General features: G+C 46.2%; 1 protein-coding gene across 1 annotated transcript in view; it reads right to left on the bottom strand.

The window, feature by feature from the left end:
- nav3 (neuron navigator 3) overlaps window positions 1-25772 on the bottom strand; it is a 119073-nt gene that overhangs the window by 28856 nt on the left and 64445 nt on the right. Inside the window, exons 12-19 of the mRNA XM_036519792.1 lie at window positions 11638-11764; window positions 9577-9868; window positions 8225-8921; window positions 6282-6743; window positions 5183-5224; window positions 2722-2879; window positions 1864-2055; window positions 1196-1248 (exon numbers count right to left, since the gene is read on the bottom strand). Coding sequence (XP_036375685.1) covers window positions 1196-1248; window positions 1864-2055; window positions 2722-2879; window positions 5183-5224; window positions 6282-6743; window positions 8225-8921; window positions 9577-9868; window positions 11638-11764 — 2023 coding nt within the window. The remainder of the gene's footprint in view (window positions 1-1195; window positions 1249-1863; window positions 2056-2721; window positions 2880-5182; window positions 5225-6281; window positions 6744-8224; window positions 8922-9576; window positions 9869-11637; window positions 11765-25772) is intronic.

Raw genomic sequence — 25772 nt, 5'->3', positions numbered from 1 at the left:
CCACTGTGGGATATATTGTAGTGTCTGATTGGATTTGATGCAACGTTCCACTCTGTTGCCTTGTAAAAGGATGCACATTATAAAATGCAATCAAAAGTGTGTGTGTGTGTGTGTGTGTGTGTGTGTGTGAGTACACACACACAAGATGTTCAACTGCACCTGCATTTCCCACTGAACGTAACAAACCAGAGATGCTGCCCAAACCAAATACAACCGCGATAAAAACAACCCGTTAATTACCTAATACGCTAATATAACAAAATACGCATATCCAACCATTATCAAATAAATTGCCTTTCCCTCAAAGCAAGGAAGCTTCTCAATGATTGTTCACTAAGCAGAATAAAAGCATCTTACATTTGGGCTATACTAAATTAACTACTAAACAACCACATAGATTACTAGCGTTAACCACCAAGCTAACGCCACTTAGCCAGTAAGCTGGTTGGACATAATTGGCTAGCTAGTTAGCTGCCTGGGTCGACAGACTGTTAGCTAGCCCGCTATATTCTGAACTATTCTGATCTATCTAAATTAGAAATCTAATCTCAATAGCCTTCCTAAAAAAAGCGGTCAGGAATTTGAAAGAAAGAGCAGGAAATTGACTCTCGCTTACAGAACACTGTCTTCTCATTTCCAACAAAAGTAGGAAAGGTAAGTGAGGGGAGAGGGCCGCATGCATTTCAATCACTTTATTCGTGTGGTGTATTGGGTTTAATTGGGTTTAACTCTTTCGCTCGTACGGTCACACCGGTGTGATTTGCCGTTTAGTGCGTATGCTAGAATCGGTGCGATTAGAACACTAGATTGGAAAAAATTCTAATTCTTTGAGGAAACGATTTAATGTTAAAAATATAGCAAATGCTAACTGAAAAGTAAGAGAAGCTTAATAACGCTAATGAAATCAAAACGAATCATGTAACGTAACGCGCTCTACATAGCGTATAAAATATTTTTCTGAAAGAAATTCATACATCGGCATCAACTTCATATTTGTGTAAGAAAAAAATGCAAGCATTTAAGCATAAGTCTTTAGATCAAAATGGCTTTGAATGCATGTTTGTAATTATCAAAGTGTGTATCAAGTGTGTTGAAACTTTTGACTGGTACTGTACGTGAATGTGATAATTAGACTTTTCCTCTTTTTTTCCGCTCCCCATAGTCTGAACAGGCTCCATCAATGAATGTGACTTACCGCTGAGTATAGAGAGGATGTGCTGGAGACCAATGACAGTGAGGATCCATGGACTACAGAAAGACGAAGGGGACAAAGAGTACAGAGGGATTAGTAAATTTCTAAACAGGTGCATAGAGAAACCAAAAACTCAAGTCTTCATAAACCTTAAACCACACAAGCTCTTCCTGTGCAAACTTGGACACAGGAAGCCTTGCAGGGGGGTATTGAGCTGATCTTTCTGAAGCACATTCTTAGCACTTCTGATGGCTGTCGTATTTCAAAGCCAGACATTCACAGACACGTCCACTGTGTCAGATATCAAGCATAATGCCGGCTAATCACAGCGTGTGAATCTGTGACCCCATCCCTTGAACTTGGTGAATCTATAGTGTCATTAGATTAAATCTAGGAGAGATAACACTGCTCGGGGAGGTGTGAAACATCCAGAAGAAAAGGAGTCATTTCTATTTTCTAATTCATTAAATTTCCCTCTCATTGTAATCTCATTATAAACCTGCTTCAAATCAATTTGCCCCAGTCAATTTCAATTTCTGTTACTCCGGCGCAAACACACAATTCAATTATAATTCCTTAACCACTGTTGACAATTCACTGTGGGCTGTTAATTTCTGTCAGTTGTAAACTGACCCCAGGTCAGCCTTCCCCGGGTGCGGCGCCTTGCCTACCTTCCTCCATGCTGTCCCGGAAGGATCCGGACCGGCTCATGCCCCGCGGCCGGTCCTCCAAGGAGGTGGCACTGCCTCCCAGTGGGTGTGCCTCCCCATACAGGTCCAGGGACGAGTCCTGCGCTGGGATGCTGTTGGAGCGACTCATGCTGGGTCCGGCCAGGCTGAACTGGGACAGGCTGGTGGGGCTCACTGTGAGAGCAGAATGTGAGGGAGCAGGACAGTGTATGAGTAAAACACTCAAACAAGTAGGAGTTAGTGGTATTAAAAGAGCATTGCTGTATGTTAGTGCTACACTCACACAGATTGGAGTAGGGGTATTGAAAGAGCATTACTGCACAATTGTGTAAGACCCTGCAGGTTGGAGTACTGGTTTTCAAAGAGCACTACTGTACAGCATGTTGGTTGTGCATGATTCACGCAGGTTGAAGTAGTGGTACTGAGACAGCATTACTGTACCAAGTATAAAACTCATGCTGGTTGGAATATTGGCATTCAAAGAGCAGTACTGAATGTAAGACTCACAAAGATTGCAGTAGTGGTACTGGGAGAGCATTACTGTATGTTAGTGTAACACTCATGCAGGCTGGAGCGGTGGTACTGAGATAGCATTACTGTATGATAATATAAGGCGTGCACAGGTTGGAGTGGTGGTGCTCACAGAGCATTACTGTATGGTAATGTAAGACTCACAGAGGTTGGAGAAGTGCTCACAGAGCAGTGCTGTATGGTAATGTAAGACTCACGGTGGTTGGAGTGGTGGTGCTCACAGAGCAGTGCTGTATGGTAATGTAAGACTCACGGAGGTTGGAGTGGTGGTGCTCACAGAGCAGTGCTGTATGGTAATGTAAGACTCACGGAGGTTGGAGTAGTGGTATTTGCCAGCAGCGGAGCAGGACGTCCCCGATGGGGACAGAGGGGACTGGCTCCCTGTGTCCTGCAGCCCCCCTGTGGAATGAGAGCGAAGCCACTCCTTCCCCTCCTCATGGGACGTCTGTCGAGATGAGGGGGGGTACCTGGGGGAGGGGGAAGGAATGAACTCAAATTTATACCACATAGAAACACATGCACAAAGTGATACCACGCACCACACGTGCACGTCCATGCATGTATTTACATAGTCAGACACATCATTCACATTTCTGAAGTCTGTGAAAATCACCTGAGACCTTTGAATGAACTCATTTTTTTTTCTTGCATTTGTGCAGGCTAGACAGCATGGGTTAAAGTTCCCCTCCTTACTGGGACTACATTAGTCTGCACCTTCCTTTGAAGTCATTGAATTGTCTTGCATACTTCATTGTGTATTCTACCGATGCCACCTGCTCATTCTCTGCTATTATTTGGTCTTTGTGCATGATGGTTTATTGATTATTATTTCTTTGCAGTGTATGAGAGATTGCCTGACTTTGTCGAGTTTACATTTACATTTACATTTACATCGTGTTGTTGTAATGCTGAATGTACATTTCAGTTGTGGGGGAAAAAAAACGATTTGGCCATTTCTGTTGTTTTCTTTCTTTTCAGCTCTGGCCTTAGAGACAATTTTAATGGCTTTGCTCATTCACGGAGCACAGCATTTCAAAGAAAATTTTGGAACAATTAGGAAGATAAAAGGAAAGAGCTTAAAATTACAGACAAAGTAAATTTTCTTTATTTAACCTGGGTCCCATTTAGACACCCTGGCGCAGTTTTTCGGCATTTAAAAGTATGGAGACAGTAGCATATAACACACTGCGGTATGTTCTGCATCCATGGGTTGAAAAAACACTGCCACTGCGTATCAGTTTGGGCCATTCCAGGTCTTCCTAAAAGCAGGTTGGTGCATTTGAATTAAAGGTGGTGCCAGTGGCTTCCAATCAGTGCAGTAACCTGCTCCTTGTAAAATGGCTAGAATGGCCCCTGGGGCAAAGCACTGACAATACAGTACACACCCCTGTGCATGGTTCTGGAATATTCTCTTTTCAAACATGAGACAGATAATGTGATGAGACAGATGATATGAAACAATCCTTTTCCAAATATATAGTACCCCTTTAAGCATTGCTTATACTTTGTGCTGAGTTTGTGCTGAGTAATATAAAACATTGTTTTTATTTCTAGTGATGTTCTATTTATTATTCTTCTAACGAGCAAGAATATATGTAATGTTATGTAATGTAATATAATGTAACATCAGTGTGGGTGTCGTCAGTTGTTTTACAAAGAGAGCGCTGACACCTTGGATTTAAGGATTCACGTTTCCATGCGCAATATTAATGACATTACGGCAGGCACTGTGGACATCTTGTGCTGTTCACTGTGTTGGGTCATATCTGTAGAGACTCTCTCTTTAACAGATCCGCACACAGCTGAGAGTTAGAGAAGCTCCTATGTTAGCAGCAGACACCCTCTGCACTCTGTCTCACTGCAGGGATCGCTAACAGCCTTAGTGGTCCACAGCGACACGGACTTTGGGAGGAGAGGCAATCTGTTTGGTGGTCATGGTCACCACGCTGCACGCAGTCAGAGATGGATGGCAGATGGTCGCTCTCTGCTCGGTCGCCAGCTCCCAATTTAAAGCCTCAATTTCGGCCCCTTCGCCGCGTGGCCCAGACAGACTGGTGGTCATTAGTGGGGGAGTGTCGGACTGGACATGAGGCTAGGACAGTAATGACCACCCCCCCCGGGGAAGATGCATTACCAAGCCAGGAGCAGATGGGTGAGGAGAGACCTAACTCCACTGCTATAGACTGTTGGACTCGTTAGTTAGTTACTGGGCGCCCATAGAGCCATTTGGACTGGAAGAGATATGTGGGGTTTATTATTCCAGACCAGCAGGCCCAATCAGAGCTGTTTGTGACAACATGGGTGATTTGTTCACAAAAATAACATCGTGCCTTCTCTGCAGAATCCACACAGCATGAGATGCAATGCATCCCCTCAGCATGGCGTGTTTTCAGAAGCCTGGCTGGAGAACTGAATTCATTAGAAGCACGCTTGTTTATAGTTTCCCAGAATTATTTTTATTCAGCCCAGACCAATGCATTTGTAAGGTCTGATCTCTGTGCATTGTGGAATTTATTGCCATTATAGTTGCTCATTTTGCATCACTTTCAACTGATATCTGCATGTATAATATGAGCTGAGCAATCCTGGGATAAGTTATGCATGGATTTATTTTTATGAAACTCTCTGTTGTCATGAGTAAAGACAAATTGCGTAACGGCCGCCCCAGAGAGAGAGAATGACTTGTTTCAGTGTGGAGGAGAATTCAAGTTAAATTGCAGAGAGGAAGAGGTGATGACAGTATAGAAGACAGTAAAGGTTAATGTTGTACCTTAGTCCCTTTTTGGGGAGTGTGTTTCTGTCAAGAGGCATGCTGTTAAAACAAAACAAAAACAAGCAAGTAGAATAATTACAACGCACACACATAGACACACAAACATGTGTTTCATCACAAATTGTGAGCCATCATGTTGAACAGATTACACCTGATCCCTATCTGAACTGCACAAAGCAGCACTTAATAAACACCCTGGAGCCTCATGGAGAGTCTCCATATCCGAAGTCTCAGATAAGGACTGCTAATGAAGGCTGATGCTATGCTATGACAAAAGGTTACTGCGCAACAGCGCATTCTTATATTATTACTTTCTTATTATCGTTTTACAGCCCCATACTCGGATTCCAATAACCTAAGGGGTGGCTGTTTACACAGCCCTAATGTGCTTAATTAAATCTGTAATGACCAGATGCGTTATTGCAGAACCGGCTTTCTGTGGATTATGGATTAAAAATAGTTTGTTCTCAGTGATATTTGATTTCCTAATCATCATCTGACTCACACAAAGATGGCTGGGCATGTGTTTCATACTTTCTGCAGTTAACATAAAAACACAATGTTAGAATGCATTGTGATTATAATTAATTATCAGGAACACACATTTGGTTAATTCCAGTAAACAGTAAAAAGTTATAAGCATACTTTGCCAAAGAAAGATATTGCCAAAATCGTGAATACATAACACATCTTTAGACAATCAACCAACTGAAAACAAGCTCTGTTAAATGCTTAATTAATGTTTATTACCACCTATTACACTGCACTGATGAGAGATCACTTCTAACCTGAAATACCATGTGATCAGTGTTACCATGCAGTCATTAACTCCAGAGTATGCCTGCAACTATATGTACTACATATTACTGCATGCCTTCCTTTCAGGTTTATCATAGCTTCATAACACTGCTTCTGTGAAAAGAATCAGTGCCATCTATATTAAGGCCACTATCAAAAAAATGTGAATGCCTGATGAATCTATTGCATTTGTTGCCTCTCTTTATTGCTGTATAGCAGTGGGTCCATGTCTTTGCCATGGCACAGCAGAGAGTGGGGCGTGGCTTCCGTGCAGCGGTGTACGTGTGGTGTGACTCACCCCTCGGAGAGCGTGGACTTGACGCTGCCGGTGCGGGTGACCTTGGGCCCAGAGGCCAGGCCGGTGAGGGAGCCGTGGTGGCCGATGGCCAGGTCGATGGACTCGGAACTGGTGTGCAGGCTGGTCATGCTCTGGCAGCTCAGCGTATCCTTGCTGCCGGCTGAGGACCCGCTGAGGCTGGCCGGCCAGGGCCTGCCCCCGGAGGCCATGGAGAGGCCAGAGGCAGGGCTGGAGGCCAGGGAGGCGTCGCCTGTGCCCAGCTCGGGGGCCCTGCCATAGAGGGGGCTGCTGCCCCCGCTCTGCCCGCCCGCGCTGCCCAAACTGCCCGTCCCAGAGGAGGGCGACTCCAGGCTCACCTGCCGAGCCAGCGTGGCGTGGGGGCTGCCCAGCGCCGACGGGCACTTCCCGGAGTCGGGCGTGCCGGGGGAGCTGGGCTTGCTGCTGGCTTTGGCGCCGAACAACCTGCGAAACACGGAAACAAGGCGCCGCGTGTCGATTACACGGTCCCCCCCTTAAGTGATGGCGAACACCTGCAATTCTGGCTCCTTTTGCACAGTGAGGGGCCAGACACACGAAAGCAGCACTTCAGTCTCACTTAGTATGTCACAACAAGCAGCTGTTTCAACATTCCTACACAAGTCCTCAATACTGCCTCACTGGCCGCTGCTCAAAGGCGGCAAGCGTTCCAGGTGATGCCTAATTTACCGGGGTAAGAGAAGCACCTTTTGACTGCATTCATTGTATTGTACTCTAACAAGGTTTGAGTTCCTGTCGTTTAAACACCCTGAATCCATTAGCCTTGGCTACAAACAAAGAGGTCTCCCACACAGCTTTGCCATCATCTGCGCCATGTATTTTTGCCATCTGTCAGCAACAGGGAGTGGGTTTAATTCCACCACACAAGGCAAACATCTGCACTTTTCTGCTCAATAAAAGAGCATCATGGTTTTAACAAAGCAAAGCTGTCGCAGCTCTGAAACATACTCCCCAGCACTCTACATTCATTTCATTCATTGAATTTCGCACAGTGACACACGTAGCAGCAGTAATATGAACGGTAACATACGTAACAGCAAATTACTAGATATTATTTCCAAAAATAGATGAGGCATATCTGCATGTATGCAGTGTCAGCACCGATGACACACAGCTGCAGTTTTAAGAACACCTTGACATGTCAAGACACAGAAGAATACGTCACATCTGTAAATGGTGCAGAAGGATGCCCAACTTAATGGCTCTGACGAAAACTGTAAGTATAGGCAGACTGCACACAATAACTGTCCAATACCGTTCGGGTCACATACCCCAAAACCTAATGAGGCGGACATCTGCACATGGAAAGGCTTTTTCTCTGTCAGCTTCAATCGAGCCCAGCAAGTCAGGTAGCCTGACCTGAATGACAAATCATTTTCCACAGTGGTCAGGTTGGATTATAGAAACGCTGTAGTAATATCTGGTGGACACAAGGTGGCACTCTGATCTTTGCTGACCCTGCCTCTAACTGAAAGAACGCAAACATCCCTGCATTTTTACACAAAGCGATATTTCCCTCTGATATTTCCACTAATACGCGGTTTTTGTTCATTGATTTAACAGGATATGACCAACGAGGCCTACCAAAGGGCAGCTGCACTTTCCAGAAACGAGCAGAGCGGGTAAAGACAGAACAGCTTTTTACAGACTCCCTGAACCATTGGCAGGATTTGACTTTGCTGCTGTGGAGCCCTCTCAGCCAGAACAGTAACCAGCTGTGCACAGTCACTGCTTTCCAGCTCTGCAGAATGCAGATAGTTAACAAACCCACTCACACCAAATACAGGAATGCCAGTACAGTGCCACTGCACTATGCCTGTGGTACTCCCAAACATATTAAGTACAAAGTAGGGCACTACTCCCTATCTCCATATCTGTATCAAAGAGGGGTGCATTGTGGTTCTCACCTGCGAAAGGTAGGAGAGGCGATGTCGGGGTATTTTGACCCCGGCTGCCGCAGGCCGGACTGGCTGGCAGAGGTGGGGCTGGCCTTGGGCGAGGTGGACAGACACGCCCCCTCTGGGTCAGCCACCGCCACCTTCTCCTTGTCGGTCTGGTTGACGGTGACGGGGCTGGAGCGTCCAGACCCCACCTTGCCGGGGTCCCTGCGCTTGGCGCCGCCCGACTTGCCGCTGACGTTGGAATCGACGCTGCTGGAGCTGGAGCGGTGTCCGGTGGCACGGCCGACCACGCCGCTGCTGGACGATTTGGCCGGGCGGGGCAGGGAGCGGTACTGCAGGGGAACCCGGGACCCCCCGCACCCCAGCAGCACTCCGTCATCCTGTGGCTGCGAGCCGTCCAGGCTGGTCTTACGCCCCCCGCCCCCCGCCCCACCCTTCCCGATGGCCGGGGACTTGGGGATCTTGCCCAGCGTGGCCGAGCCACTGCTGAGCGCCGCCCCGCTGGCTGTGATCAGCGACCCTGACGGGCCCGCCATCTTCTTGAAGCCGAAGGAGCTGGTGGCGGGCGGCCGGGCGATGCCCGAGGGAGGCTTCTTCCCCTCGTCCCCGCTGCTCTTCCCCGCGTCGGAGGGCGAGCGCTGGATGCCCGAGCCCTTGGAGGGAATCTTGCCCTTCTCTGAAGCCTTGGCATCGTCCGTTTTACCTGTCAGGGCAGGGAAGGTCTGTTACTCCTCCACTCAAAGACCTTGGGCCTTGGTAAAATCACCCTCCGTACTGAATTATTCAGCCCATATTGACTAGAGGTGAGACATATTTTAATGCTTATTTGTGAATAATTTGATTCGTCCATGAACCAACAGAAGGGTACGGAGCAGGTGTGCCAAAAATACCTGTGCCAACATGGTGCTCCATTTCAGAGAGCTCAGCATAATTATAGAGCCGTTCTAATCCCAGCCAAAACAGGGTGCACTTGCAGGGCATAATACCACACTGCTAAAGACAAGCAAGGACTCCGACGATCTGAAACCCACACACCTGATCTAAGCTGGAAGCATAGCTCAGCACAAAATTCCCCTGACCTTTTAACATGTTTGATAGTGAAATAATGTAGTGTTTTGACAGTTCTCAGCAGGACTGAAGACAAATTGTAATGATTTGTTCCCTGTTTAAAGAAGATACCTTTTTGAAAATGACACCAAGAGATGGTTTATGGCTTATGGATGAATGAAACAATCATATGCAGAAGCAGATGGCACAGGGACGGATGACAGATAAATATTTCCTCCGTCCCACTGAACCCTTTCCCTCTGAGTTTAGAGGCCCCTTTAGAGTCCCAGAGTAAGACAGTGGAGGTATACCGGGGGTTTTGAGGGCTCCGGTGGTGCCTTTGGTCCTGGGCGGGGTGATTCCAACCTGTGCACTCATGCCCCTCCTCCAGGAGCCCGTCTGGGACATGGGCAACCCTGACCTCTGTCCCGCCCTGTCGGGGTCCTCGTAGTGCCCTGGAGAGGAAGAGGAGGAGGAGGAAGGCTTCCACTTGGAGGCGGGGTCCATGCTGTTGTCCAGCCCCTCGTCTGACTTCTTCAGATCCTCAGCTCCGCCCCAGTTGCTGCTCTCATGGTCTGACTGCTTCAAAGCGTCTGCCTTGGGCTGTTAGACACACCCACAGAGGCTCATTAACACACTGCCATGCACGCACACACACAGATACATCACACCCATTTACACACACACACACAATTACAGATTCATCACACACATTACACACATTACATACACACGCACACACACATGCACACACACACATGCACACACACACACACACACACACACACACAGAAACATCACACCCATATACACACTCGCACACACAATTACAGATTCATCACACACAGTACACACACACTCACACACACACACACACACACATGCACACACACACACACATAAACACACGCTCACACATAGGCACCCACATACTCAGGCGCACAAACACATTACATACGTTCATCACACACATCCACTGCATGAACACAGATCACACACAAGCACTTAAATACACACAAAGCATCACACATACAGCTCCACCCATGCTGTGCAAACACAAACTACACCTCGCATGCTGTGCAAAAACCCGCATCTAACATGCATGCATATACAAACACCCCGCATACAAAACGCAAATCATACACCAATCAAACACAAAACACACTAACAAATATATGAACACCCACTGCGCACACACAGACCCCAGGTGCCCACCTGCCTCTCTTTCTACCCTAGTGGGTAAGCTCCAGTCTCTGAGGCTCTGTACGAGCAGCACTGCACACTGCTGTGTCATGGCACAGGCGGCTCTGCGGGGCTATTTTTAACACCTTACAGAGACTCTCTTCTCCAGCGCCACAGAAGGTAGAATTCACACAGCCACAACACCCCGCAGCGGGCCAGTGTGCCAAAACACGTAGGTGTTTAGCCACGTATAATAAATGCTATGTAGGTGTTTAGACATATAAAATAAACGCTTTAAAAAATTTTCACTCACTTAAAAAGTGTGCCTTGGACTTTTTGACCTCTTTGGTCTTTCTTTTTTTTAGTCTCAGTACCCTTGCTTTCCAAAGACCACCCAGTTTTTACTGAGACGGCATTGTAAAAAGGCCAGGTAGCTCTCTTTCGCCACACAGCAACGGCTCCTTCTCCTCTCCCAGAGAGCAAGCAGAGTGGATATTTAAGCACTAAGCACTGGGTGTGTAAGTGTCTGCAGTTACGATAGATATGAGAGCTGATAAAGGTGCCCCCTCTTCATTTCCTCTCACTGTGAAATCTGAATTTTACAGGCCTGTGGAAGACACTTCGCCAAATTTCAGCGACGGCAGTGGGCCGACTTGCAAAGAATGACTCACGCAGTGCGAGAAGTCACTCAACCACCAGTAAAAATGACTGTCCAATCCATCACAGCTTTGTTATCCTGTCAGTGCAAGTCCATACAAGATATTTTCTACAATACAATACAATGGACACAATAGAGGCAGGGCAGGACAGATACTGGACTGCGATACACACACACAAACACACACACACACGCACGTACACATGCACATAAACACGCACACACTCATACAAATGCACACACACACGCATGCACATACACACACACACAGACACACACTCATACAAATGCACACACACATACATGCACATGCACATACACACACACACACTTATACAAATGCACACACACACACATGCACATGCACATACACACACAAACACACACACATGCACATACACACACACCCGCACACACTCATACGAATGCACACACACACACACACACATGCACATACACACACACAAAGACACACACCAATGCACGCACACACACACACACACGCCTGAATCAAGGGGAGGGCTGAGCGTACCTGGGCTTCCTTGCTCTTGCGAGGGGAGGCTGAGACACTGGAGTAGGAGGGGGTGTTCAGGTCATCCGTGCTGATATTGTCTAATGTGTCACTGAGCCCACTGCTGACAGAGCTGCTGTCATCCCAACTGCAGGGGAGGGAGAGCGAGAGAACGAGAGAGAGAGGGAGAGGGAGGAGAGGTGATGAGAGGAGGTTTTGCACAGACAGGTCCCTCTCCCAAAAGCACTGAGCATCCCCCACAGACCATCACCCCAACACACACACACACACACACACACACACACATCCATGCACGCCCCACCTCTGAAATACACGCTCTCCACACCCTCTCTCCCAAAAGTACTGAACATCCCCCACAGACCACCACCCCAACACAACCCCCCCCCCCCCCCCCCCCACACACACACACACACACACGCACTCCTAACCTGCTGACCACACACCTGCTCACACCCATAGTGCTGTCCCAGCTCTCAGGTAACCCCTCCATTTTGATTAAGCACGTCAAGCCCATTAATGATGAAAAAACGAGGGGAGCCCAAAGCTGCCACTGAAAGCACTGAAAGCGTTTTCCCAGCCCCAGCGAATCACCTGATTCACCATCCCCACCATTTCCAGCACAGGTATTTATCATTTATTCACCTAATTAGTACACTGAGCTACTATGCCCCATTTAAATCCTCATTAGGCCACCATTGACTCCGGGGTGTTATTTTTTCTGCATGTGGGAATTAACGCTCATTTCTCACCATTTGCTGAACTGCGCAGAGTGTACGAAACTCATTAGTTTCAGCAAAGGCTGAAATGAACGTACTGATGGGTTTGACCTTGTAATTTCAGTAGCCGCTACTGAACAGCCTACACAAATGTCAGATGCATTATTCAGTGATCACGGTTCCCTTATGTTTAATTACTGTAGCTACAGAGGCCTACATTTGGGAGATTCCCTCTCTCACCACCCCATACTAAACTCACCACTCCAAGCAAAATCAGTCTGTGCATGTATGATATTGGGAGTTATGTGCACACACTGGAATTCATGGGCACACAAACATGCACACACTTCTGGTTGCCATGTCGACACGGCCGGAGCCCCTCCCTAAAGAATACCGCAGAGAGACAGCAGAAGAAGAAGGAAGACACAGAGGGAAAAGGAAGCAGGAGAAGGCGAATGCCACCCAGAATCCTGGGGTGTGTGTGTGTGTGTGTGTGTGTGTGTGTGAGTGTGCACGTCAATGTGTGTGTGCATTCTGTACTGCACTATAACTCCCAGAGTCATTTCAGCAGATATTTCACTGATAATTAACAGGGGGGGGGGGATTCGATCACCTCCTTCAACATCAGGGAAAATCTGCCTATTTCAGATACAGAGCAGATGATGAAAACACAAACCCCAAAGCCAGGCAATTTACTCTCTCTCCACATTCAACAGGACTCATTTATCATGTTTAAAGGGGAGCTCTACCAAAAAAACCCACACAGTTTGATATCATGTTCTCCACCTTTAAAACAACAGCCATTCTCACCGCTGCTTTCTTTCACAGATCAAATCTAACCTGGTGTTCCAGAGCTGAAGCTCACCCTCAATTTGCAATATGCAGAGGAGGTAGAGGAGCTTCACTGATCTCTAAGGATCTGGATGGCTCACCACATGCACTGTACCTGCACTCATCCCATCCATATACCATAAGGATCATTGGATCTGGCAAGGACCTGGGCTGCTTCAACAAAAAAATGGCATAGGCACGTACTCTTCGCATTCGGAAAATTATGTTCAATTTGTCACGGAACGGAAGGAAGGAGAAAGCACAACAAACATTTTACAGGTAAGGAGCAGGAAGCCAGTTCACCTCTGGACAGCTTTTCTCTGTGTCTTTATACAGTGATTTCACTGAATTAGCCATGGTGAAAAATATCACAGCACTTGGTTGGAGAGCCCTGACTCACTATTTTATTTAAAATTCTGTTTAAAAAAGTATTCCGTCTCATTAAAGCATTATTTCTGAAAACACCACATGCTGTTATTATGCATTTATTTGAGAGAAACATTGCCCAGCAAGTCAATACTAGTGTTGAGAAAGTATACAAAACACAGGGAAAGTATTGGGTCAACTGCAAGGCAAAAAAGACAATACACAATAAACAGTATGCAACATAATTCCTGTAATTTGGTCATTTCCCAATTTGGCAACATGTCAAAAGAGAGGAGATTGACAGCGGTAAACCTTGTTGTGTGTAACACTTTAGCATTTTTTTTATGTGCCTCCTCTTATCCCTGACAGATCAAAAGGACAACCTTGAGGCATTTATGACAGCCCTTCTCCCTGTACATACAGAACATGCAGCATGATCTGGCTGAACTACCCCTTTCAGAAAGGCTCAGCATTAGATAGCTTGCACAATCAACTCTGAGAGAAAGCTGATTTTCCCCTAACATTTATAATTCATCTGAGTCAAAGATGAAAACTACAGATAAGGCACAGAACAGGCACATAGTTATTCATTCTCAAGGCCTGCGGTGCAATGCATTATGGGAGCCATGAGTGGGTGTCTTTCTGAACCCTGACATTAGACTGCATTCATTGAGTACAACACATACAACACACAACACGTTTCTAAAAATAATGCTCCTTGCTAGGCTTTCATGCTAAACCTTCCAGTTGCTGTTGCTGGTGTACAAAATCTATATACCTTCGCAGTTTTCACAGAACTGCATATGGGGGCAGTTTTAAAACATGCGCAGTTCACAACAGGCAATATGAAATGTGAGACTTAACTTAGCTGTCATAACAGCTGCAGTGCTGGAATGAGGCGTTCTGTGCTTTTGACTTTCATTTGATTTTGCCTCAGAGAAAGCAGGATTTCAGACGGAGCCATCACCGAAATGCTGAAAAGTGTGATTGACAGCAAGAAACCTTTTCTATCGACAAAGTGTCTCAGTTTCAGGCCTAGTATCTAATGCAGGGTCTTCACAGGGATTTCAAGTCATTTATCCATCTTTACTGATCAACGACATCTCAAATGATCACACAAGCAGCTTGAAATGGAATAGAGAAGGCCCCTATCCTGATCTTGTTTTCCATATGTAGCATTTCCTCTCTGTAATGTAAAACCTATCATTTTGCAATTTAATGCCCCCCCCCCAAAAAAAAATCCTCCGCTATTAACAAGCAGCAGGGCAACTCATTCCAATGCAGAGGGCCAATTATTTGATCATGCAATATGACAAAATAAGTAATTAAAGAGATAAAGCTTTCCGTTTTTCTTCATGCCCCTTTCACATAAGTAAAGGCCAGAGCTACAGAGGAAGAAGCATGTTTCCAATTTCTCAATACAGTGCTTGCGAACCATTGAAAAGGGTTCAGATTGAAACCATCACTGCGGTTTATGAACACATCACTTTGCAGTGCAGCAGCTTCTCCGATATCAAACGGCCAATTGACATCCTCACAGAAAAGCGCTACCATGTACTTACATTTACCAGTTCAAAGGCAAGTAAAATGAGGCCTGAAAGGTGAATGAGGGGTGATCAATGCAGATGTAGTTCACTCCATGTGGCTTACAAGGAGCCTTGTAAATCAATAGTCTTAAATCTTGGCCTGTTTCCAATAACAATTTCCTCCTCGCCTGCACTTGAAGTGGTCTTTGCTGAAGTCACAACTTTGCCTGGAAACACTTTTGTTTCTATTTTTTTTTTCTGAGAATCTCTGCATTCACAGTGCCTGAGATCTCCCAGCATGTGGCGTTCTTCAGATAACATCTGGTGATGCCACTGCCGGTTAAAATCAAGTACCCATTGAATTGGGAGTATTTGCGTTTCCGTGGCTACTGCACCTTCCATCAAGTGACTTTGGCGTTTCCGTTTCGATAGCCACTCCAAGGTTACACCCATCACCAGCCGCAGCAGCGGCTGCGGCAGCAGCAGCATCTATGACTTAAAAGCTTCCGAATCAACAGGGGGCTAGCAAGTAAATGGAGAGTCTCCTTGGAGACAGAGATGTCTTTGAAACGCCTTTGGATGATGCACTCAAAGAGCCGGTTGTCTGAAAGGTTGTCTGGAATTGGAGCCCAGAGGTTTGCAGCGTTCGAAACGCGAGCTCCGTAGCTCAGAGGAGCCCGGATCAAAGCTGCAGGGGTTGGACTCCTCTTGTCCCCTGCAGGTCTGTGTGATCAATAGCTTTCAGATTAACACCGAGGACAGGAGGTGGAGCTGCCCGAAACTGAGACAGGAAACCTCACTGGAGAATAACCCAGAATGCCAACCACCAAAAGTAAGCGGACCCTGAACCACTGACCAAAGCAAACCAGAGGGACATTTTGCTAAAGGGCATTTCTCTGTCTCACTTAGAAACTGTCACATCTGCACTAAAATCAAATTCTTTCTTCCTCATCGTGTAGACCAGCGTTTCCCAACCCTGCTCCTGAAGGCACACCGTCCTGCATATCTTCTATCTATCCCTGCTCTACCTACCTGACTGAACTCATCAGTGGCACTTTTGATTAGCTGAGCACACCTGATTTTGTCAAGCAGCAAGGATACATAGAAGATATGCAGGACAGTGTGCCTCCAGGAGCAGGGTTGGGAAACACGGGTGTAGACAATCATTGCACCAAGTTTCATCCATTCTCGGGCATACAGAGAGACAGAGAGACAGAGGCAGACAGGTAATCGTGCAACTGCCTCCACACAGTGACAGTTAAATGAATGAAAAAATGCAGAAATTCACATTTATATGAGTTATGTTTTCAAATTAGCATTGACTGGCTGTGCTGGATGCATAGGATTTATACATGCTGCATGGATGTAGGTGTAGGACAATATGGCACATGTGAAAGCTTCGTTTGTGAAGCGAATTTAGGTTGTGTCAGCCATTGCATTCTTGTGATTTTATTCCCAACACAATCCGGTTATTTCAATTCCACTGAAAACTACAGATACTAAACTGCAATCAAAGCAGATGAGCTGAGACCTGGAGCCTGCTGGGAGCTCAGCATGCGACGTGAGACCAAGGGACTGACAGCACACTCTGTTCAGCAGTATGAGGGGAGGGGAAGCTGTCATTAGCGCTGGGGGGGGGGGGTCCAAGACATCAAGATAATGACTTGTTTTACATATCGTATTGTGTTTCATGATCAATTAACCATCTTTCAGGTAGGTAATTACTTGTGACTACTGTAGCGCAGTCAAATGGTTTGTTCTGTGCGTAGGCTGAGTCATACAGCCCAGCCCCGGGTTCGAGTCTGAGCTGTGCCATTTGCTGGCAATGACCGGGAGTGGCTGAACACAATTGGTATCATTTCGTGAGGGGAGGGGTGGGTGGGTGTTGCCGGCCAGGGTCGCCTCGTCCTCAGCAGCTCTGAGTCACTCAGATGATGTTCCCATCCTCCAGTTGCCATTTGCTATGCTGTGGTGCATTGTGGGAGTAGAATTATAGCCATTGGCTGCAAACACGTAGCACCCTATGCATGGCAAATATCTCTCCTCTGACAACCTGGCCAGATTTGGCAAAATGGACGTTGACAAACTTAGTGGATCTTGGTGTTGAATCTCACATCTGATCCTACCTGCGGTGAGGGGAATGGTTCCCTCCCAATGCTTAGTTTCTGAAACTGGGTAAAAACAGATGGTCTGTTTACAGTGCTGACTGCGCTGTATGCCAGGTTTTACAAATCAAACTCCACTTGGCAGCCCGATCCTTAAAGCAAAAAAGGGCTTTAAAAAAAAAACTCACTAGACACAAAATGAAGTGGTTTCATAAAGCTCCAGAGCGTGCATTTTAATTTCCTTGACACGACATGGGCCCATGTTTAAAAGAGTTTCCCCAAGAACACATCACACTGTGGGGGGGTGTTGCTTTCTTAGTATTTAATTTGCCTCTCTGCCTCCACACTCTCTCAGCCCTTTGCCTTTGCTGCAAACTCTGTTTACTGAGAGGGACTCATAAATGAGCGGGCGGGGCAGACGAGCGAAGCAGTTAGGGTTAGTCACGCTGTATCGAATGGTAGATGTGCAGATTACAAAGGGGGCGTGGTAAAGTGAGCATGGCCAGTAGGGGGATATGCAAATAGGCCTACAATCAGCATTCTATGGACACAGCTTCAGCCCAGAGTGTGCGGTGGTTAAAACTAAACATGATTCTAATGTGATTTAAGGCAAAAAAGCCTGCAACTGTCAGTGTATTATCACTGTATGATGGCTGATTTCTCCTCTGAAGACTTTTTTTTTTCCATCTGCAACAGCCCTAACATGATGTGAAACAGGTTTTGTCCTCTTGCAGCTTGGCAACTGGCCGAAACATTTGGCTAAGCTTCCAGGCCAGAACTGCTGCCCTGGAATACCAATGCTGAGCAAGTCCAGAACCACATTACACCACACTAAACCATCAATAATCATGCTGCTGCGCTTACGTCCTGTTTTTCTGTAGGCTGCTTTAGGTATATAGCACTGATGAACTGATTATGATACCAGACATGCCTCTGATGTTTTGACTACTAGAGTAATACACTTAGTCTTTCTTTTCAGTGTGGCATTGGCTATTGCATTACCATGTAAAGCATTGACACTTTTGTTCAAATGCAGCCTGAACTTGTTTGTTTATATATTTTCCATAGCTTTGCTAGTTACTTTGGCTAATCTTGGAGTAAATATAAATATTCCCAGCATAATTAAAATTACTTCGGAGGTGATCATGTCTGCGAGGAAATAAGTTGTGATGGAAACCAAAAATCACATTTCCTGTGAGCAGCCCCAAACAGATATGGATTCCTGAAATGAGTTCCCACACAGGTGGCACTTCAGGCTCTTGACACGACAATGGCGGTTGAGCTGTTGAGGTACCCAGCGCAGCAATTATGAGCCTGCTGTAGGCTGAAAGAGGGTCTTTAAAAGGCCAATTATATCTGAAAAGAGAAAGATTTCTCCATCTCCCTGCAGTGATACATTTGAAGAAATTAACTCTTCTCACCCCTGGTCGTCTACCAAATACAATACCTGCAAACCCTCTAAAAAAAAAAAAAAAAAAAAAAATCCAAATATATTTAATCTGCTGGGTAATGAGATTATCGTTGTCTTTGACTTCATTCAGCAGCTCCCATTTGTTCTGGTTAGAAAGGAATAACTCAAAGAGAGGTGGATGATTGTCTTTAAATATCTTAGGCTCTTAATGTTCTTTCCAATATTCACCATAATCTCATATAAATGCCTTCTTATGGAATTATTTCAGTTCTTTTCTGTGTGAGGGACCGGTCATTTCTCTCTGAGGTTTGATACTGCATCACTGAGCACTGACTATATGTGCTGCAGCACAGGGTTCTTGTTGATTGGCTGACTGTACAGTGAAGGGAGTTAGTTTTATTTCAATTCAGTCAATTCTGGAAATGAACTAAAATTTGAGTCACTGACTGAAAAATGATTAAAAAATGATGGCCAATTTTCAAGTGAATTTCAATGAATACCCTGAGCTGCCTGAATTGGAATGGAGCTGACCCAAACTCCATGACAATAACTACTCTAGTGCAAGGCCCTGGTTGATTGGCTGACTATATCTATTCCAGCACAGGGCTCTTTTTGATTGGATAAAGGTCACAGTGAAACATAGAGCAGAACAAAGCACGCTTTGTTGCATTGAGATTGTGATGTCAGAATCATCAGCCTCACAAATAATGGCCCCAATGCTCTGGATAAATACCTTATAAATACAATATAACAACTTTAAGAGAATCCTTACAAAATGCAACATTTTTACACCAGACAGTAATAATCAGGGAAAAATATGAGCTGCTCATGTCTCCTCATCACCTTGAGAAATATCTGTAGGGCGTTGGCTAAAGGATAACAGCATTGGCTGTTCCAGAAGTCTGTCAACAGCAAAGGACAGCTTGAAAAATTGCCCCTGATAACAGCAAAGGCTGTCACAACACTGTCAATCAAGGGTGTTATTCCATGTCCTAAGTCGTTAAGTGTCTGAAAATTCTCACTTCTGAACACTGGAAGAGTGTGTTTTTTTATTAAAAAAAACTGTGCTCAAACACTGAAGGTCAGTGTAAATATGAGCGCACTTAGCCTTGGGTCGGAATCAAACCATTAGCCGGAGGATGTTGCGTGTCTCGGTACTGAAACCCTGACTAGTCTGATTCTGCTACCAGGAAGAGGGCCACTGGGACCCGGCCTGTATCAGTTAAATATTTCATTACCCCGAGTCTCCGGACACCAGCCTGTGACTGAATCATCTGTAATGGGACCGACAGCCCGTAAGACCTTTCATAACAGTGCAAGCTATTCGCAGCACAACCTCTGTCTGTGGGGCTACAATTCTGAAATGGCTTTGTTTGAAAATCAATAACTGCATTAAAGCCTGAGACCTGTGAGTGACAAATCTCTGGATGATGCATCGGAAGGCTCCCTCCGCTCTTCGGGGCTTTTTGTCCTATTGACGAAAATATTATTATATATTTTAGTGATTTTGTTTCAGCCGGTCTGAGGCAAAATATTAACAGAAGCCTTGTGACGTCACAGTGGTGCATGCTGCTATTTCCTTCTCCCTTAAAATAGATGTGAACAGAGATGTATAGCTAGCACCTTTTCTCCGGCACTACCAGGTAGATATTTTCAAAAAAAGCTCCTCTGTATATCTGCATCTCTTGGCACACTCTTCCCAATCATAAACATAAAGTGCTGCGTAATGGCTTCTATTTATCATGAAAAATCTGCGCATACAATATTCAACCCCCAACCCCCTCCCCCTCTCCCCCCAAATGGATTGCACCAGAAAAACAAACTATGCATTATTTCCTCTACATCAACAATGGGGTGAAATGATTAGAGAAAAAAAAGGATTAATTATAGAGCCATATTCCTTAAAAGTCACACATAAAGGATTTTTCACCACTCTGCTTTCTTTGCACCTCTTTAACAAGGTTTACAATGTCCCATAAAGACCAGCCTGACCCTTCACCACAGAGCTGCAGGCAACCACAGAAACCTCTACACTTTAAGGTCCACCATGAAAAGCCAGACCTCCCAACACCACCCTTCAGGTTCATCAACAGGCTGTAAGGCATCCTCAGCCACATATTACAGCCCACCTCATCTACTGTTTCTTTCTACACATCCACTAACACTTCAGCGTATCAGCTCTCACACACACTGCGGTCTCACACACACTTCCAATCTAATGGTTATATCCTGCAGTTTCCTGCTGCTAATTTCCAGAATTATGTTATTTTTTTCCCCATTTCCTCCCACTTCCCATAGACGTTGACAGCATGTTTAATTTAACGTAAGAATAGGAAGCCTATACATTATTCAGTGCACTTATTAGCGCCGCATGTCAGGCATTTCCGAGAGGCGGAGAGGTCGACGACACAACTGGCCTCTCTCTACTTTTCAACACGTGCACCGTTTCTGTTCCGGAAAATGAAAGACACATTCATTAAAGACAGCTACAGCTAAATATAGTTAAATCCATAATGCCGACATTTAACATTCTGCAGAAGTTTAATTTGACGTTCTTCGCAGTGAGGTGAATCGCACCCGGACGCGGTAATGGGGTGGCTTTAAGAGAGGCAGTTAAAAAAGCTCAGCGTTTAGCGCTAATTTGTCGAGGACATAATCCTGCCTAATGCTATTGAAACCCCCCCCTTTAATGCTCCCGCTATTACACATCAGAATGGCAACCCGGCCCCGCCTCGACAGCCTGCAATCAATGCATACAACTGGCACGCTCATCTGGATTAGCCACAATGCTGGGGAAAAAAAAAGGAAGCGAACGCAACTGTCCCGTTAGAATAACTCACGCCGCAGTGCCACAGTAATCAATATTGATGATGACAAACTCGGCCGCCAATTGAACTGTACTCACCTCCCAGATTGATCCGCCAGCCGTTAGCGAACGTCAGGGTCTGGCTGGGTCTGGTTCAGCCCGGAGTGAGGAGCGCAGCCCACCTGCCCCGACTGCGCATCTGGCCACAGCTGTGACTGCAACTGAGCTGCTCTGCGCAGTGGGGGGGGGGCTGCTACCTCACCGCTCACCCCGCCCCTCCCGCTCGGAGACGCGCACGGGTGCACGCTCTGTGGCTGAATGCTGCGCCGGAGACGCCCAGCGCCGTTCAAAAGAACAAGCCACACGCAGTTAAATGGACTGGATGGCAATTACCACCCCACCCCTCCTCCTCTTCCTCCTCCTCCTCCTCCTCCTCCTCCTCCTTCTGCTTCTCCATCTCCTCCGCCCATTTGCAGGACATATGACATCAGCAAGCTGCCAGGGGGAGAGGTGTGCCTGACTCCGCTGTGTCTGAGCCAGGAGATGACTGGCAGAAAGGAGCGATGAGCTCATGCATAATGCGCGAGAGACAGGGCCCGATCACGCAGATGTGCTTTTTATACATACTTCATCTTAGCCGGCTTCGTCGCTGAAGTGGCTGACGGGGGACTCGGCAACGGATTCAGAGCAGCTGGCGTTCAACGGAGACTCACTCTGAGGCCCGTCCGCGTCTGTCGGATTGATCAAGCCCGGGACGCAAGCGCAGCTTGGGTAAGCTGTGCCAGTTCGATAGGTCACGTCCTGATCGTGTGCCATGTTCAAAAGCAACACAAGCCGCTGTGGTTTTAATATCTAATGAAGTGGTCAAGCCTTAGACAAATGTTTTCAAAACAAACGTGAATACAATGCCGAATATAACACTGTCAGTTTATGTATTTTGTGGATATCTGAAAGGCAGTGTGGCAGAATATTACATCTCCGCTGGCTTGTGGGCTTGGCTCATCTTCTGCTGTGCAGAAAACACTGACTGCCAGTTGTGACCAGCCAACATACACTGCCTGACCACACCAACGCTCAGAACCAGCTACTGACTATGACACCTACGAGATGCATAGATGACAGCTTACACAGCGACCATCTAATTACCAGCAAAATCCTCTAAAGCGGGGAGATTACACCAGGGACAAACCATTTGGCATTTCAGGAAAGAGAAACAACTGCCGGCTTTGCCCTCGCACCACTGCGCCAGATTGCCCCACAGACTCAGACTTCCCACAATGCTTGGCTGCCAGCCTGGCACAGTGGCGGGCTGGCATTTCTGGGGTCACCCAACTGTCGGCCTTCACCGTCTGTGGCACGCGAACCGGCGCCCCATCCCAAGGAGACCGCAGCTGCAACCCCTACACTTCTTCCCCTCTTTCACTGAGCACGCTAAAGCGAGCCACCCCCCCCGGATTCATCCGTCCGTACCTAAGGCAGGATTAAAGAAGAAAAACGCCTCTCGTTATGAGCGGCTCCCTGCCATATGGGCTCAGAATCGGATGGGGAAATTACACTGACTTAACAGAGTGCGCTTCCTACAACTGCGAACATCTGCAGAGAGATAACGGGGGATGAACGAACAGAAGAGCGTTATTGCAGGAAATACAACACTGCAATTCACGTGCTCTGTACCCACCGGCCTCTGTGACACCGGGTATCTGTCTTGACGGATCGGTCACTGACAGAACTCATAGCATAATCGGCTAATGATGATGTCATAGAACAGTGCTCATATGAATATTTAGCAAGGCAGGTGTAGTTTTGTGCCACTATAGCAGAATGAATTGCGCAGATGATATCATAAAATAAAATTTTTAAGTCTTAATAATTGTCTGAGGATATGCTCTTTATGAGTAAACAGAATCACAAAATAGGGAAATATGTGTGCCGCATGAACACATAACTCAGTACAAAATCTTACTCAAGTGTTACAAAACGGGTCATTTAATACAATCACATCTTTACCCGGCATAGAATTACTCAGTATAAACCATCCAATCTAATCATCGGTGATATAGCCTTCATTAAGACTTGGAATTAAGTTTCACCCAATGTGATTGAACAATGGTATTGTGAGAGATCTCGCGTAACATCAATGGGTTTGTTGTGCACGCCTTTCATCTGAATCCCAGTCCTGAAATGCGCAAATCCATATCATGTGCATTTACAGAGATTAAGCATTAATTACAACAGCAATTGTAACTGACAGCATACCCCCCCCCCTCAAACATTTGTGCTTCTTGAGTCTCTGAGAGCAGCAGCTGCCAGCCCCTCTTGAGGTAACGCAAGTACCCACAGTGTGGCCGGGAAGTGGACACCTGCTTGCCATTTGTCTGTCTGACACACCGACTATGTCTGCCTCCACACAGAACCAGGACAAACACTGTGTTTACTACAACACTTATTGATCTCTACAGACAAAAAAAAAAAAAAAAACGCTGCATTGTGATCAATCTTCTGTCTTAACAACAAAGCGGCATTTGTCAAAGCTATGTTGCTGGCCGTTGTTTTTGTAAATAGGCATCGACGTGCGCAGAGGGAGTAGAGTGAGAAAGGGAGCCAGTCCTCCAATACTCCGCTTCTACCCTGAGGTGAGATGTACAAATTGCGCACCTCCTGTTTAATTGTGACTGTTCGCAGTAGGCCGGGTTTCCGCGGGCAACCATCTCTTCAGCGACCGCATCAATAGCATCGCAATGTGCTGACTGGAGGACCGTGCCTCTGCTGTCTGTCGACCTGTAGACTAATAAAGGCCTGATTCGCATGCAACGATTATCAGCCTGCTTCAATTTCTTCCAAGTTCTGCCACAGTCTCTGAACTCTCTAGGCTGTTAAAGCACCTGAACTGCAGTGCATAATGACGTATTACATTAACATAATATTAGATGTTGTAGACAAATTAAAAACAGTAAGAAGAGTGTAAGTACCTTCCATTACATGTCTACATTGTAAGTATTACTTACAGTGCAACTGCATTGCTAGACTGCAACTAAAGTTGGAGTGAAACCACAGTGATAACTAATTTGGTGGTGGGAAACTGAATCTAGATGAAGGGGGGCTTTGATGGTTATGTTATGCCTGGTTATCTTAGTGCTCTGGGTCCCCTCAGCATCTCTGGAAGCACAAAGGATCTGCGCACTAGATTTCTCCAAATAAGTTACTTTCACAGGCCTCCAAAGGACTGCATTAAACAACAGAAACAGGAACATCAACCAATCGCCACTTTCACCTCTCTCAGGAAGCTTCCAAAGCAATAACACATGGTCTACAGGCTGCAGGTAAATAATTCCAGCCCTTCGCGAGCTGCCTCTGCTAATTCCGTGCGTAATTAAGACGCCGGGTGATGTATTTCATTACGCGCATCCCCGTGACTCGGATTCAAACCCTGCCAGCACTGCGGCAGGCATCTATTCCTCTTCCTCTGGCAGGGCTAAATAAGAGAGCTTCATGTGGTCCCCGGGAGACGGCTGTCCTTCCTGCAGACGAGCACAGGGGCAGAATTTGGCAGGCTGTGGGATTTGGGCCGGAAGGTGATTTAATATTTATGAAGCCGGCGGGGGGTCTGTGAAGTTGCAGACTGCCTCGGGAGAGTGTGGGAACTGGAGACGGGACCCCAGGATACTTAGAGAGGGCATCTGAGTCCACGGAGGCAGAGGAATATTACCGCTATTGGACTGATCATCATCATAACCATAACTATGATCATAATCATGTGGATACAATGCTCAGTGTCATGTGTCACAGCTGGGTGTGTTGTACTGCTTGATGCACTGACTTTGCTGATTGCCACAGCGAGTGAAATTTAAAAAGACAGCCAGCGTGAGGCTGGGCTGTTTGATGAAAGACCTTTGTTCTCAGGTCCCAACTGTAAAACCCCTCTCAGACTATGGTGGTCAAGGAGATGAGAGGAGAGGGGAAACTGTGGTCCTTCTTTCCCACCCCGTACGATCTCTCTTCTCAATGTGAGGACATGAACACTGACTCAGCATGCTTCTTTTGTGGTTAAAATGGTTAAGGGCTGGTTAAACAGGTTCTCAAGATGTGCTTAGGGGCTCTATGCATGTAGAGAGATTGCACATCATCATGTATTTACCATTAATAAGTCCTCAGTACTTGTGGAACAGCCTTAGTGTGTTTGAATGTTCTCTATTAAGTGAGCACAAACTGGCATAATTGCATTCTCAGACTGCCCTCTGATTGGTTAATAATGACCTCACCAGCTTAACCTCTCAAAGACTGAATGTGTTCCCAGTCTCCAGAGAGGAGCTGTCTCAGCAGGCTTGTAATCAAGCAATTACCCTCTTATTCACATGCTGCACTGAAGTCTGTCCC

This window comes from Megalops cyprinoides, chromosome 25 (genome assembly GCF_013368585.1).
Source record: "Megalops cyprinoides isolate fMegCyp1 chromosome 25, fMegCyp1.pri, whole genome shotgun sequence".
Taxonomy (NCBI): Eukaryota; Metazoa; Chordata; class Actinopteri; order Elopiformes; family Megalopidae; genus Megalops; species Megalops cyprinoides.
Note: the sequence above shows the minus strand (reverse complement) of the source record. Positions and strands in the feature narration are given on the sequence as shown.